General features: G+C 45.5%; 1 protein-coding gene across 1 annotated transcript in view; it reads right to left on the reverse strand.

Moving 5' to 3' along the window:
• Positions 1-15,565, reverse strand: part of LOC144827999 (fibrocystin-L-like) — a 1,093,512-nt gene that overhangs the window by 855,168 nt on the left and 222,779 nt on the right. Inside the window, exons 14-15 of the mRNA XM_078686146.1 lie at positions 3,947-4,035; positions 2,537-2,705 (exon numbers count right to left, since the gene is read on the reverse strand). Of these exons, the coding sequence (XP_078542272.1) occupies positions 2,537-2,705; positions 3,947-4,035 (258 nt within the window). The remainder of the gene's footprint in view (positions 1-2,536; positions 2,706-3,946; positions 4,036-15,565) is intronic.

The following is a 15,565-nucleotide window of genomic DNA, read 5'->3' on the forward strand; positions in this document are numbered from 1 at the left end:
ATATCTAGGCTTGTGGTTAAGGACACAATTGCATTGAATATTAAAATCCTTCATACCACTTTGAAAGATTCCACATCAAGATGGAACCCTTTGTTTTTATCTTGGTGGGGTAGGTTAGACTCTATAAAAATGATGTTAGTTCCGATCATTTTATTTTTCCTTTCCAATCTTCCAGTTAATATTCCCAAATCTACTTATAAAACTATTTACTCTATTCTCTCTCACTTTCTCTGGCAAACAAGAAGGCTAGAATGTCGTTCGCCAAACTCCAATGTCCCAAACATATGGGTGGGGTCAACTTCCCGGATTTCTCTTCCTATCATGATTCTTTCTTTCTTATGCACTCAGCCTCTCTTCTTTCTGAACGTTCCCTTGACAAATCTTCACAGCCGTTGTGGGTCGAAGTTGAGTCCTCCCTTTTTCATCCCTTTTCTTTTGAACAGTTTTTCTCTATATCGCGCATTCCAAATAGACTGTCTCTTCAATTCTTAAAAATGCTAGGAAAACTTTTTCTCCTCTTTTTCTAGGTGGTATGGATGATCCTTGCCGTTTTTTACAATCCTCTATTTGGTATAATCCCCTTATTAAAATCAAAAATAAAACTCTCTTTTGGAAGGATTGGCACATCCTTGGAATTTCTTGGGTTCATCAACTTTTTCAAGATGATGTTTGTATCCCCTTCTCTTTACTCCAATCTCAATTTTCCCTTCCATCCTCTTTTCTACCTCATTATACAGTACTTTTCTCAGCTGCACAACATAGCTACGATGCTCTTTTGTCTTCCTCTTCTCGTACTGACATTTCCCCTATTACCATATCCTTTTTGCATTCCTCCTCTTCTGCATCTCAAATTTATAAGGCCCTGCGAGAAGTTTCTGATACCCGCAGCAAGTCGGTCACTGAACTTGCTTGGGAGTTGGACCTAAAAGAGTCCTTTTCCATTTTAACTTGGCACAAGATTTGGTCTAAAATAAGGATATCTTCTAGAGCAGCAAACACAACTCAGACCCTATTTTTTATTTACAATAGACTTTTGATTACCCCTGTCAAATTACATAAAATTGACTCTACCATCTCCTTAGCCTGCTGGTCATGCTCTGCTGTTGATGCAGATCTTAAGCATATGCTATTTACTGTCCCTTAGTCCATTCTTTTTGGTCCAAGGTTTGGGGTCAGATCAATAAGATTTTTTCCTCCCACTTTCCCCTCACTTGGGCACACATTTTTCTGGGAAGTATTGCTGATATATGGTCTCAATCCGCTGATATTTCTAGTATTGTTGTTTTACTCATAGCTGTTGCATTCCAACAAATCACCAAATCCTGGAAGGATACCTTCAAGATTTCCTTTCAAGCTTGGTGGTATGGCGTTTGCTACAATCACAGATTAGATAGAGCTTATGTTTACCCTGTTACTCTTACTATTAAAAGAGATATATTGTGGTTACCTGTTACAAATTTTTTAGACCTATCTGCCCGATCTCTCCCTTTACATTCCCCACGTTCTGAAGAAGTTCCTAAACCGCAATGAATATGCATATTTCGTTCATCTGTTGTATTATAAATTCCTCTGCTTATATACATTTTTACAAATGTTTTAAGAGACTTTATACAGGCAACTGTTATTATTACTTTTAACTACTTATTTTACCTCTTTTGCTCTTGTTTTCTTTCTCCTTTCTTCCCTTTTTTCTTCCCCTTTTCTCCTCATTATTTATATAGAATATATTGTTTTAACAGTAATTTGCAATGTAATATATGTTGCCTATTCTGTTTTACTTTTTTATTGCTTAATAAAATTCTTCCATCAACTTAAAAGAAGTTGAACTCATGAAACAGGCAAGGGGAAGATTGTCTACTTTGAAATAACATGAAAGTACGGGAATATTTCATAAGTACTCTTCAAAATGTCCTGCATAACATATGGCAATTGGTCAGCATATTTGACAAGATACATTAATTGGCCTAATGTTCCTAGCTTTGACTGGGAAAAGGAATCATAATCTTACAGCAGTAGACCAGGCTGGCACTTTGCTCTTGCTTTATGCATTTCAGGGTATGATGTTTGCATCCCTTCTTTGAAAATTTACCTCGACCTACTGTAAAAGTCAATGTGTAATTTTTGAGATGGCTTTATGCAGTCCATCCCTGAAAGATGATCATTCTTAGATGAAAGATTTAAATATTATGCCATATAAAATAACAATACATTTTGCACTAATCAAAGTAGACTGCAAACTCTATTATACATCATAATGATATTTATGGTACAGAACTTCTCCAGCCAATTCCCTTAGTCTTCCTAGGCAGCAGTAGGGTATGTCACATAGTTTGACACAACTATTGTATTGCTGTAAATGCTGAGTCTTTGCAGCCTATGATAATAGACTCCGGTTGATCTATGATCACATTTGTGTGACCTTTTAACTTGCCTTCCTTCTTCTATTTAAACGTAGCTTTAAATCATAGATTATTTAAGAAGATGGTGATATTTCTTTTTTTAGATTGATGCAAAAACATTCTGTGAACAAACAAACCTGTTTCTCCAGTACTTCTTCAGAAGTCGACTCGAGGGACTGTGCTTCATTTACAGCATCCACAAATTGTTGGTTAGTGTAGGAAGATAACTCGCTGAATAATCCCACTTCAACAAATCCAGTATAGTAGCCACTGTTGTACTGCTGGACATACATTTCTATGTAGTACCTGAAAAACAGAAAGACATTACTTTTGCTGTGCTCAGTGTTAGAGCATGTTGCATGTACTCACATAGCATACATCTGATGTTGGTGGGAAGCTTGGCATTCTAGGCTGCCTGGGACGTGAGTATGAAGAAAACTTGCTACCCCTGAGTTGCCACTGCAGTTGGTGGGATTGCTTAATCGCTCCATGCAGTATTATGGCAGGTATGAACACATTTGCCACCATTTGCACCAACATTACTACTACCAACACTGTTACTACTAAGATCATTACCACCACTCTTACTGCCACTTCTACCACCATCATTAGCATGACCACAAACATTATCGTTGCCATCGCCCCACAACCATTACTAATACCACCATTATCAGCACTATTACCATCACCACCATTGTGGCAGATATCGTCTCTGCTATATTACAAGTGCTGTAGGCTATAACGCACTTGTAGTATGGCCGGGTGGGGATATATCTGTCGCGTTTGTGATGCAGTAACTTGACCGTGAAAGTCTATTACAGCCCCTTAATGTTAATTCTGTTGTAAAGTTTTTGTATTAAATATGGTTGCTCAAATTATAATATTCTGACATACGTCAGCAAAATTATTTTATTAAAAATTCAAGAAATAGTGACAGTCCAGATCATTTTCTCAATTTCGCAAGTTGCAATCACCCTAAGTTGATTTGCAGGGTTTAGTTCAGCAAACATTTTTTTGGGATATAAATTAACCAAAAAGTGAATTTGTAGATTGTTTGATGAACAGAAATCTCAGAAGAAAAATTTGAGATATTTTTTCAGCTACATTGTTTTCTATAAAAATAATATAAACTGACATTTCATTTTTTTCTGACCTAGCGAATCCTCAGTAAAAACAATAACTTTACAAATTAAATTTCTGGATTATTATGCTAAAATTTCCTTGGGATTAATGTTGTACAGAAAGGATCAATCGCAATGTAATACGCTTGTGGTATCATACACATTTTTATGCAGCATAAGTGTCAACTAAAGCTTTTTCATAATTATTTCATATACAGACACAAGTTTAGTGCAGGGTCCTTTTCTGAGTTATAAATATTCAGACACAGCAAGGTGAAAACCAACATGCGTGCATTTATAATATAGATTTAGAATAGCTGAAACGATTTCTCTTTTACATTGTCTTCTTATTCTAAATTGCAGGGATGCTGCTCATCAGTAGAAATGGATGCAAATAAATATAATACAAAATAAAACACAGCTTACTCTTTTCCTTTCTGAAGTAGAAAAACCGGAGACCGTATGTCACCCCAGTACCAATACCAATACCAGTAATCTCCACTGGCAATTCTGACCTTTCAACAGAAAAAAAACACAACATACGGTTAGTGTACATTAAAGTAAAATCACCAATACCTCTGTTTATAACATACTTTCAGTGCAAAATTAAGACAAGTATAACTGGAAATTGACTTTGCATGAAACGTGTCATTTATAATGTTTGTTCTATAACACGAAAGAGGTAGTGGGCATTAGGCAAAGGGGGTTGGTTATGAAAAAAATAATATTATATCAAACAATCAGGCAGGTTTCAGTTATTAGGGAGAAAAGTGTCATATTTTAAGCCTTGAATTGCTTGGGACATAACGTCGTTCATGCTTACGGTATTGGCAACCGAATGCCAATTTAAAATCTGGAATGATTTAGTAAAATGCCATTGCCCCTTTAAACTATGTAAGTATACATTAATATCATTTATATCTAAACAAGCCTTTAATGGGTTCAAGTATGTGTTTCCATTTACATCTTTAGGAACAAACAATCAAATAAGCAAAAGTGAAATTAACGCACAGGACGAAATTATTTCTTCACATCACATGGGCAACTGAGCGGGCAGAAATCTATGTCTCCTTTATCACACACAGTAATTTTGTCACTTATCACCTTTCTCTGAGGAGTATTACTATCTCCATTTACAAGGAAGTTCCATATCACATTCATTGCAAACCTCATAGCATAATTAGCATTTTTTACCAAGGAAAGATGATGATTTTGCATAAATAAATCAATAAAAACAATTCAAGCCACGGCCCATGAACTCTGTTTCTGACATGTATTTATTGTGATTCGCCATACTCATTAACATGGGCATGACATATACTTCATTAATAGTTACTGACTGTAACAACGTTTTAAAGTGTGGGTTTGCAATTCAGTGAGGTAAATAGTACTAAAGTGAATAAACTCCTAATATTTTCCATCATATAGATTCTGCACCACCTTCCCGGAATACAGCAGCAGGTACCAGGTCTGCTGAGCTACATCCTTACAGTGCTATCTGTGGGGATGTGTACGAAAGCAATTGGGTGATAGGTCCCTTTCCTTCTGTTTGCCGTTTTTCGTTGCTCCGGTTACAGGCACACCTATACCAGTGCCTGACTATCTTTAACAACTGTGATGTCAGGCCAACTAGCATATGACATATTGCATCTGTTTTGGGAACCGCATCTGCATGTGTCTGTATATTAGTTTAGTGGGAAGAAACTAGTTCATTCCGTACATAGTTTATCCATGGAGGGAATATCTCCGTCACCTCCATTTTTAGCAACTGCTCGTTTGCCACTATTGAAGTGGTTACAGTGGCATGAAGATTTTGAAGCTTACCCTGATGCTATTAATTGAAATACTTTTACGTCCAAGAAAAAGCATGCACGATTATTTATAATTTCGGTCATAAAGCAGGTCAATATTAAAAACCCTACATGTAGAAGTTGTACCCGCAGCGGTGGCTGGTGACATTTGAAAGTATCGAGGTGTAAAACAATTGCCCTATAGCAGTGTAGCGAGTGAGCGTGGTGAGCGAGCCTGAACCACCTACGGGGGTTTGGCAGGGTTCTCCCCCAAGAAAATTTAGGAAAAAGAGTGGGCAAATGGTGTATTTTAAAGCAAATTTGGAAACCAGGAAGGTTAATAAAGTAATTGTGAATCTGTTCTAACAAAGACAGTGATTTCCTACATGTGACTCAGACTGCCATTACAGACCTACCGGTGGCAGGTTCATGCAGCTAAATTGGAGATTTCTACCCGAGGGCAGGGTTTGCTCCTGGTCCTGGTTGATCTTCTTTATATCTGAGGTGCACATGTCTACAAAATGACGTGGGAGCCACATAAACTCTTTTATTTTATTTTGCAATGCTGCATAGCATCGAGAATGCTGTGCAGGGAGGCTTAACACCATTGGCAAAACCAATAGGTCACAAAGTTGGGACTTACCGGCTTCACAAATACATGTTTAGAGAGGGTCGACTTATCTCCAAATATGCAGATTTTCATGTGTCCAGTGCTGGATGAATTAACTGCCCCTAATTGAATGCAATTTAGCTAGCACCAGTAATACTGTTCCAAACAACTGGCATTTAATTTCCCTCACTGTCTCAATTTAAGCCATGGAGCCATTTTCTCTATGTAGGCTGCATGCAGTCTTCATAGAGAAAAAGAGAGAGTGCGCAACTGCGCATGACTGGTTGGCTCAGCCCTGGGGCCAAACAAACTGTCCGCACCAAAGACAGTGGACTAGCCACGCCTCCCCTGTACTCAAGCCGGAACGCCCACCCACCCTCTCCCAAGCATGCACTCCAGGCACTTCTGCTTTCTCCTTGTGCGAGAAGCAGAAACATGAAATGGTAGTTTTACCATTTCATGTTTCTGCTTCTTGCACTGTGAGAAAGCAATGAGGTGACGCCCCCACGCCCCAATGGAGGTGCCGCCACTGTGTACACGTGCCTGCTAGTGGCGATGATGATGCTGAACCAATAATTGACTAATGTGCATTAATAATTCAATCAATAAGCAAAGGATTTTCACCTAAATGAAATGTTGTGTTAAAAAGGCAGTAAAACCCGGACTTCTGGTCTGGGCTAACTCTCTCCCCCCAGCTCCACAGTCTAGTTTGCTTTGCCGCAGCGCTCAGCCCTCAGTTTAGGGTTCGCGCCTTCTGCCTCCCTCATCCAGCCTCAGCACAAATCCTGCTATTCCTGGTGTCCCCTACTAGCCCTCTTGCTCTTCTCTAGTTTTGTAAGCTTACTTAAGCTAACTTACTTAAAGCTGACGTAAGCTTTACTTTTACTTACTTTTTCACTTAAGCTTACTTAAGCTTAATTATTTTTCCCTCGCCAGTTCCCGCTGTTGCTGCCCCTGCGTCCTCTCCTCCCCTGCTCAGACCCTCTCCCGCTTCCCGACTCATGTCCCACCCTCCCCCACTTAATGGTGACCGCTGCGGGGGAGCACAAGTAAGACCCTGACCTCCGGCTTGGGCTAACTCTCTCCCTCACAGCTCTGCAGTCTAGTTTACTTTGCCGCAGCTCTCAGCCCTCCTCCTGGTTGAGGGTTCGCGCCTGCAGCCTCCTGCCTCAGCGCTAATCTTGCTATTCCTGGTGTTCCCTACTCACCCTCTTGCTCTTCTCTGGGTTTGTAAGCTTAATTAAGCTTATTTACTTAAAGCTGACTTAAGCTTTACTTTTATTTACTTTGCTCACTTAAAGCTTAATTCTTTTTCTTTCGCTGGTTCCTGCTGCTGCTGCTGCCCCTGCGGCCCCTCCCCTCTGCTCAATCCCGCACCCACCTCCTGCCTCTCATCCCGCCCCTCTCCCCTACTTAATGGCGACCGCTGCACGGTTGCGCCACCGGCGCACCAAAGTCAAGCCCGTCTGCACCCATCTGCGCTATTCTGCACCCGTCTGAGCCTATCCGCGACCCAACCGCTGCCAGCGGCAGGAACCCTGGATCTCCAACCATCCATTGCTACGACACCACAAACCTCCTTGCATTAAATCCCAGAAGACTCATGGAATGCCGCAAAACCAAAGGGAATGATAGACGGAGTGTTGAACATTGCAAGCACTCACCCCCAGTCAACTGGTCTGGGTTTATTCCATCATCGTTCTTTAGCTCACTCTGCCACCCAGTTCCGACATGTCCAAATGCAAATCTGTCTGACTCAGAGCCTCAAGGAAACAGTCCAGCCCGAACTGCCAACCCATATATTCCCTGGACCGGAAACAAGCATCCTGGGACCGGTTTTGGTCTCACAGCCCTCATCAGCCAGGCTATCGTGAATCCAGTGACAAAGTGAGCAAGGGCCCCACGTCTGGGCATACCGTGCCAACTTAGGGCGAACAAAGCAAAACCAAAGGGGATGATGGACAGAGTGTTGAACTTTGCAAGCATCACCCCAGTCACCTGATCTGGGTTTAATCCATCATCATTCTTTAGCTCACTCCGCCACCCGAGTTCAGACATGGCCATATGCAAATCAGTCTCACCCTGTGCCTTATGAGAACAGTCCAGCCCAAAGTGCCAAGCCATGTCTTCCCTGGATCGGAAACAATCATCCTGGGACCGGTTTCGGGCTCACAGGCCTCATCAGCCAGGTTTTCTTTAATCCAGTGGCAAAGTGAGCAAGGGACTACCTTGACAACTTAGGGCAATTGGAATGCCAACAGGCCTCGCCAAATACGACCTATGGTCTATTCTCCTTCTTCCACTGCCACCAGACCCTAACCACCACCTCGGCCCCCAACACTGACGACGCCAGCACCGGCTACACCCTATAATGCATCCTCCTCAATGTACGCTCAGTACACATCACACCATGGAAATCTGGAACCTACTTGACTCTCTCTTGTCGGGCATTGCCTGCTTCACGGAGACCTGGACCAACCCATCCTCTGCCCCCGACATCAACACTGCCATCCCAGACAGATACAAGATCCATAGGAAGGACCACCCAACCACCCTGGAGGGGGCCTCGCCATGACCCACAAGAGCACTCTCCGCCCCACCACCTCCAGCGAAACCTCCTCCTCTGCCGAACACCTGCACTTCCAGATCCAGACCAGCCCCAAAGCCACATTCCGAGGAACCCTCATCTACAGTCTCTTGGTCCCCGGACACCCTTCGCCACCACCATCACCGACCTCATTGCACAGCACGCCATCGCCTCAACAAACCACAATCTCATTGGAGACTTGAATTTCCACCTTGACAACAACAGGAACCCCAACTCCACCATCCTGTGTGACAACCTCACCAACATTGGACTCAAACAACTTGTCAACACACCGACCCACAGAGAAGGACACACCCTGGACCCCATCTTCACGGCAGGAAACAACGTCCACTTCAGCCACACAATGCAACCGTCATGGACTGACCACCATGTGTACAGTTCACCATCAACAAACCCAAGGCAACCAAACCAGCCCCACTCCCACCATGCAGGAAATGGAGCAAGGTTACCTGCGAGCAACTGAACTCCACCCTCATCAGGGACAAGCACACTTCAGCTTCTGATGCTAACGATGCAGCCAGAGAACTCCACACCTGGATCTCCAACTGCGCAGAAGAGGTTGCCCTGCTATGCAACCTCAACAAATAGCACCCCAGGAAGCTGCCCGGTTCACAACCACTCTCCAAGAAGCCAGGCATACCTGCAGATGCCTGGAGAAGTACTGGAGAAACACCAAGACAACCGAAAACCACACCACCTACAGGGAAGCCATGCCGGACTGCCACAACCAAATAAGAACCACTGAGAGGAATTTCATCCACAACAAAATCATCGCCAACCCCACCAACTCCAAGGAACTTTTCAGTGTCATTCAGGAATTCACCAACCCACACAGTCACACCCTGTCCCAAGACCTCCACAACAAGCTTGGAACCTACTTCCACCTTAAGATCAAAAACCTCTACAACAACTTCGTCGACCATCCACCAGGTGCCACAGAGGCGCCCCCATCTCCAACTGGACATTGATCACGACCAACTAAAGACACCACCTCGGCCATGAAAGGCATCTACTCGGTGGCCCCAGCCAACCCCTGACTCCCTCACAGCTACTACAGAGTCGCAGCCACCATCGCACCCGAACTACAACGCACAATCAACACCACCTTCGAAACAAGCACCTTCCCAGATGACTGGAAGCGCGCCAAAGTCAGACCCGTGGTCAATAAACCCTCAGCTGAACCCCAACGACCTCAAGAATCATCGGCCCATCTTGCTCCTCCCCTTCACAGCCAAAGCGGAGAAAACAGTCAACAGGGAACTCACACGATTCCTCGAAGAAAACACCGTCCTTGATCCACACCAATCAGGATTCTGAAGCAACCACTGTACCGAGATCGCCCTACTCGCCGCCAGAGACGACATCCGCACCCTCCTGGACATAGGCCACTCCGCAGCCCTTATCCTACTTTACCTGTCAGCATGCTTCGACACTGTCTCCCACCGCACACTAGGCCTCAGACTACACGATACAGGCATACAGGGAACTGCCCTTGACTGGATCCGATCATTCCTCAGCAGAAGGAGCCAAAAGATCAGACTGCCTCCCTTCCTCTCTGACCCCTCAAAAATCACCTGCGAGTCCCACAGGGGTCATCACTGGTCTCGACCCTCTTCAACATTTACATGGCCCCCCTCGCAGCCATCATCCAACAACACGGCCTCAACATCGTATCCAATGCTGACGACACCCATCTCATCATCTCCCTCACCATAGACCCCACCACCACCAAACTCAACTTCCAGAAAGGAAGTCTGGATGAAAAACAGATCTGTGTAGCCCCATCCCCTTAGCGCCTTGAGACACTAACGGGTGAGTAGTGTGATTACAATTCCCCTGATTGATTGATTGATATATTTTTGCAAATAGCACAGCTTCCATGGGGATCCTTAGCACTTTAGCTATAATTTGTAATGATTGAGATGTGAAAGAAGAGATAATTTGTGATCAATTAATAAAAAAAACTGTTGGAAAATTCAGGAAAGTCTTTTGTTCAGTGAAGATCCCAGTTTGAAATTGACATTAAAATAGCAAGAAGCATTGAACAATCTGCTAAATGCATGAAGCAAATAGCAGCAGGTCGACCAGGAATGGAGAGTAAGGAAGTGAAAGTCATACAGAAGAACAGTGATGACAAATCTAAGAGTCAAAATGATAAACAGTTTCAGAGACTAGGAGGGTCATTTTCTGGCAGGGAAAAGCAGTTTAGTTGTTTACGGTATGGCAGTAAAACACATTTAGGTAACTATAAACAGTGCCTGGTTTTGAATCAGACATGTTTTAAGTGCAACAGGAAAGGGCATTTTGCTAGTGTTTGTGGGTCAAATAATTTTAAGAAACAAACTATAGGAGCTGTATGTGAAGATGACGTGGAAAGCAATATTGTTGATGGGTACATTCTAATGATAAAAGAAAAACAGCATGAAGCTGTTACGGACAACCATGTGGTAATCAAAATAGTAGGGAAGAGGAAACCACCTTATTGTGATTTTTTAGTTAATGGGCACAGCATCAATATTATGGTAGATTCTGGTTCGCCATTTACACTATTGGGGGATGTTAGATTTGGGGGTCTCTAGTTGGCACAGGTAGGTACTTGTGACAAATAGGGACACTTGCCTCTAGTCAGGTATACTCCTAAAATAACCCCGGCTCACCCCTTTGGTAGCTTGGCACGAGCAGACAGGATTATCTCAGAGGCAGTGTGTAAAGCATTTGTGACCATATACAGTAACCCAGTGTAGAAACTAGGGTCACCAGTTCCTCGGGGGTAACCTGGCTCGAGCAGGTAGGCACCTGAAAGCTCAAGTGTTAAGTGACTACACAGCACACGCATCCACTGAGACAATAAATGCACACGCAATGACTGAGACCACACCAGTATGCTGGATTCAAATCAATAGCTATTTACATAAGATTAGCATCAGGGTGATCAAAAATTCACAGGAGTATAACTTAATAGCTTCTCTTAAAAACACATGGGTTTCCTCACTCAGCAATAAATACTAAAATGAATAAATATTAAATATTAAATAACTGCAGGCCTGGCATCAGCCTTGCTTTTCGTCAGCACCTGCCAGGAATTCTTTATAAAGGCAATTAAACACATTTCATTTCGCAGGAATAAGTATTTCATCCCAGGAATAATGTTTCATTATTCGGCAATAACATTTCCTATTGGCAGGAATAAGCCGGTCATCAAATGAAGGCTAATAGTTCATTAAACACATATAGAGCATCTCTTTAAGGCAAGGAGAAACAGTGCATAGAGTGAAATGAGCATTTCATCAAACATTGTTAAAACATTTCATTCCTTAGGAATAACCTCTTCACTCTGCAGGTTGAATCAACATTTAAGAAAGCATTAGCAGACCCCTAGCCAGGGGTTAACTCAACTAAACTCAGGCCCCAAAGGCGTTTGGCAGGGCTCTGGCCCAGCTCTGATCCTAATATGGGGCCAATGGGGCCCAGTCACCAGTCTTCCCCAGCGGGGGCTAACTTTATGGGAATCCGGGCCTCAAAATAGCTTACAGGCTCCCTTCCTGTTCAGGAGGGGACTTCACAGTGTCCTCCGGGGCCAACGGGGCCCCAACCACAGTTATCCTTTGGGGCGGGGCGACCGCGGGGCTCCGCTCTCCCTCTAGGCCTCCCACCCGCCTCCCAGGGGTGTTACCTTGATCTTCGGCCTGTCGGGGCCCTTGCGGCGTGTTCCTCGTTGGGGGAGGGCTCTCCGGTTCTCCCGGAGCCCTCCGACAGGGATGTTGCCAGTTTCCGGGCCTCGCAGCAAGGTAGGGCCGGCCGCCAATCACAGCGCGGCCGGCAGCGGAGGGGGCGGCTGGGATGGCCAATAGCAAGGCTGCACGGGCGGGGACGTGGCTGAAGTCGCTGCGCCCCTGTCACGTAATGCGTGGGACCAGCTTCAGGCTTCGGCGGCCTAAGTGCCTAGTGCGGCCTACTCCAGCGCAGCGGCGGCCCTCTCTTGACACCGGGGGCCACCGCGATGACGCCAGCAACACCGGAAGAACTCGCCAGGACAGCGCTGGGTCCGCGGTGCTAGCGGCAGGGCCCTGGGCTCCTCAGACGCCCGGGAGCAGCGGCAGCAGATCACGGCAGCGCCGGGGGCCCGGGAGCGCTCCAAGGCACAGTGCGTCCCCTTGGGGAACTCAGTAAGGACCGGGGGTGTGGCGGTGAGTTCCCAGATAGTGCGTTGGAGCCAGGGGCAGTTCAGTGGCTCAGCGATCTCAAGGGGCCTAGCGCAGGGGGGTTTCATGGCGCTTGGGTCAGACAGCAGGTCACAAATTTCAGCACTTTAGATGGGGCACAGCTGGGTGGAGTTCAAGCGCTAGGCAGGCAGTGCGCTCCACAGGTAGTTTAGTTAAATTGGAGGCAGGTTATCACTTTAGGCAGGACAGCACTGGGGGCACAGGTTGTTTCACGGGACGCAGAGGTGGCAAGGCCCAATACCTGGTCGATCCCCAGTAGTCCTTGGGGGCACAGAAAGGGGGTCTTCTCGGCACCAGTGGAGTCCTGCGCCCTTCGGAAGTAAATTCTTGGTTCCTTGAAAGGAGGGGGGGGGATTGAGTTGGAGGTTCTCCTCAGCAGGTCACTTCAGATGGTCCCTGGGTTCCCCTCCCGCCGGGCCAGATCAGTGGGCCAGTTCAGTGTTCCTTACTCAGCTTGGTGGGCAGCGCCTAGACCCTGCCACCCCCAGTGGTATAGGTTTCTGACTAGGCCCTACCGCCTAAATCTCCTGCGTAGGGTCCCCCAGGTCAGTGATGCCCCAACTGACTAGAAAGTTTCCCTCCCTTTCCTTATATAGCGTCAGTTGGCAGTTGGCAGTGGCAGTTGGTGGCACCTCCCCTGTTCTGGAAGGTTCCAGGAGCTTTCCTCATTCTAGCTATGGACAGGCTGGCAGGCTGGTATTGCAACATTGTTTAAGGGTTCCAGCCAGCTCCTGGCTACTAGAGTGCGCCTAAAAAGACCACGCTGCAGTAGCAGGGGTCAGTGGCAGCCATGTTAGGGGAAGAGAGCACCTGCACCCTAGCATTGATTAGCAATGGGAGGGTGCCCAGAGTCCTAAGGCCAACAAAAAGTAGGTGGGAAAAATGAGGCAAAAGCGATAAAAAAGGGGAAGACCACCCTAAGGCTGACAAGTCTAACACCCAGTGTATGTCAAAAATAAGTATTCTTTATATAGACTTAACACAAGGCCATTAAATGACAAAAATCCACAATACTATACTTAAAGATGGTAGTTTTAGTTTAGTTATGTTATGTTATGTTATGTTATGTTATGTTACGCAAACTTCAATAGCGCACAGCTGCCCCAGCAAAGGGGCGTCCCGGCGCTTAGGATAGGCAGAAGCGACATAACACTACGCAGAGCAACAGAAGAGACAAAAAAGAGGGATCCTAGCATTCAGAGGGGAACAGAAAAGTTTTGATCGCCTTCCTAAACTTAAGTAAGTCATCAAAAGCAAGAATATGGCAAGGGAGTGAATTCCAGAGTTTTGCAGCCAAAACACGGAAGGATCGTCCACCTACTCTGCAAAGCTTAAAGCATGGGACAACGACCAGATTTTGTCCCAGAGACCTCAGAGAGCGAGACGGAATGTAAGGGATAAGAAAGTTCTCAAGAATCCGAGGAGAGGACAGTTTCAAGATCTTAAAGGAGAGACATAAGGTCTTAAAGTCAATCCTTTGCCTAATCGGTAGCCAGTGAAGTGCACGAATTGTACCTTTTGCGGAGCAGAACCGTGGTAAACCTACCAAGGCCCTGGCTGCAGCGTTCTGTGCATGTTGTAGCCGGGCAATTTCCGCTTGGTTAGCCCGTAACAAGAGGGAACTAGCATAATCAAGTCGGGACAAGATAGTTGCCTGAGTAACCAACTGCCTAGTGGGGGCATCAAAGAATTTTAATACGGGTCTCAGCCCACGTAAAATCCCAAAACAGGTCGCTGCTACTCTCTTTGTGTGGCCACAGAAAGAAAGGGTCGCGTCCAGCCAGACACCCTGGTTTTTGACCTCTAGAGTCGGGATTGGTGTAATACCTAGCTCTGGGGGCCACCAGTTATCGCCCCAAAGGTTGCTCTGCTTGCCCACAATCAAAACCTCTGTCTTCTTAGCATTAAGCTGAAGACAGTTAGCTGTCATCCAGCCAGCCACCACCAAGAGACCATTACGAAACCTCAGGGCATCAAGGTCAGAGTTCCCACTGAGAGCAACCGCCAGCTGCGTGTCGTCAGCGTATGAGACAACAGTCATACCCCAAATCTTGGCGACAGCAGCCAGCGGCTGCACATAAAGATTAAAAAGTGTGGGACTCAGAGCAGAACCCTGAGGCACTCCTAGTTCCAAAGGATAAGGTTTTGATTCAAAAGGCAAGATGGCAACCCTGAAAGAGCGATCATCCAGAAAGGATCGAAACCAATCAAGTGCCAAGCCGGAGACACCTGCGTCTCCCAACCGTTGCAGCAGTATCGGGTGGGAGACTGTGTCAAACGCGGCACTGAGGTCGAGTAGAACCAGTGCCGCCGTTTGACCAGAATCCACCACCGTCCGCAGGTATTCTGTCATTGAGAGTAGGGCCGTCTCAGTGCTGTGACCAGCACGAAACCCGTTCTGAGACGAATCCAGAATATTGATCCTCTGCAAATGTTCTGATAAGATGTTATTTACGTGGGCCTCAGTGACCTTCGCGGCCCATGGGAGAAGAGAAATAGGTCGATAATTCTCTAATTTGAGAGGATCCAATGTGGGTTTCTTCAGGATTGGAGAGACATAGGCCTGTTTCCATTTAGATGGAACTATGCCTGATGAGAAGGATAAATGTATAAGATGACGAAGATGTGGCAAGCATAGAGTGGAAAAATCTCTCAACTGTGCCGATCTGAGAGGGTCTGCAGGTGATCCAGATTTTACCCTGGTTGCCAAGCTGTCAAATACTTCCCCCGTCATCTCAGCGAAAGTTGAAAGGACCACATTGGTGGAACAGCTAGGCCTCAGGGCCTCACTCCGTGGGATGGGACTAGGAAAGG

Source organism: Lissotriton helveticus, chromosome 4_1 (genome assembly GCF_964261635.1).
Source record: "Lissotriton helveticus chromosome 4_1, aLisHel1.1, whole genome shotgun sequence".
Lineage (NCBI taxonomy): Eukaryota > Metazoa > Chordata > Amphibia > Caudata > Salamandridae > Lissotriton > Lissotriton helveticus.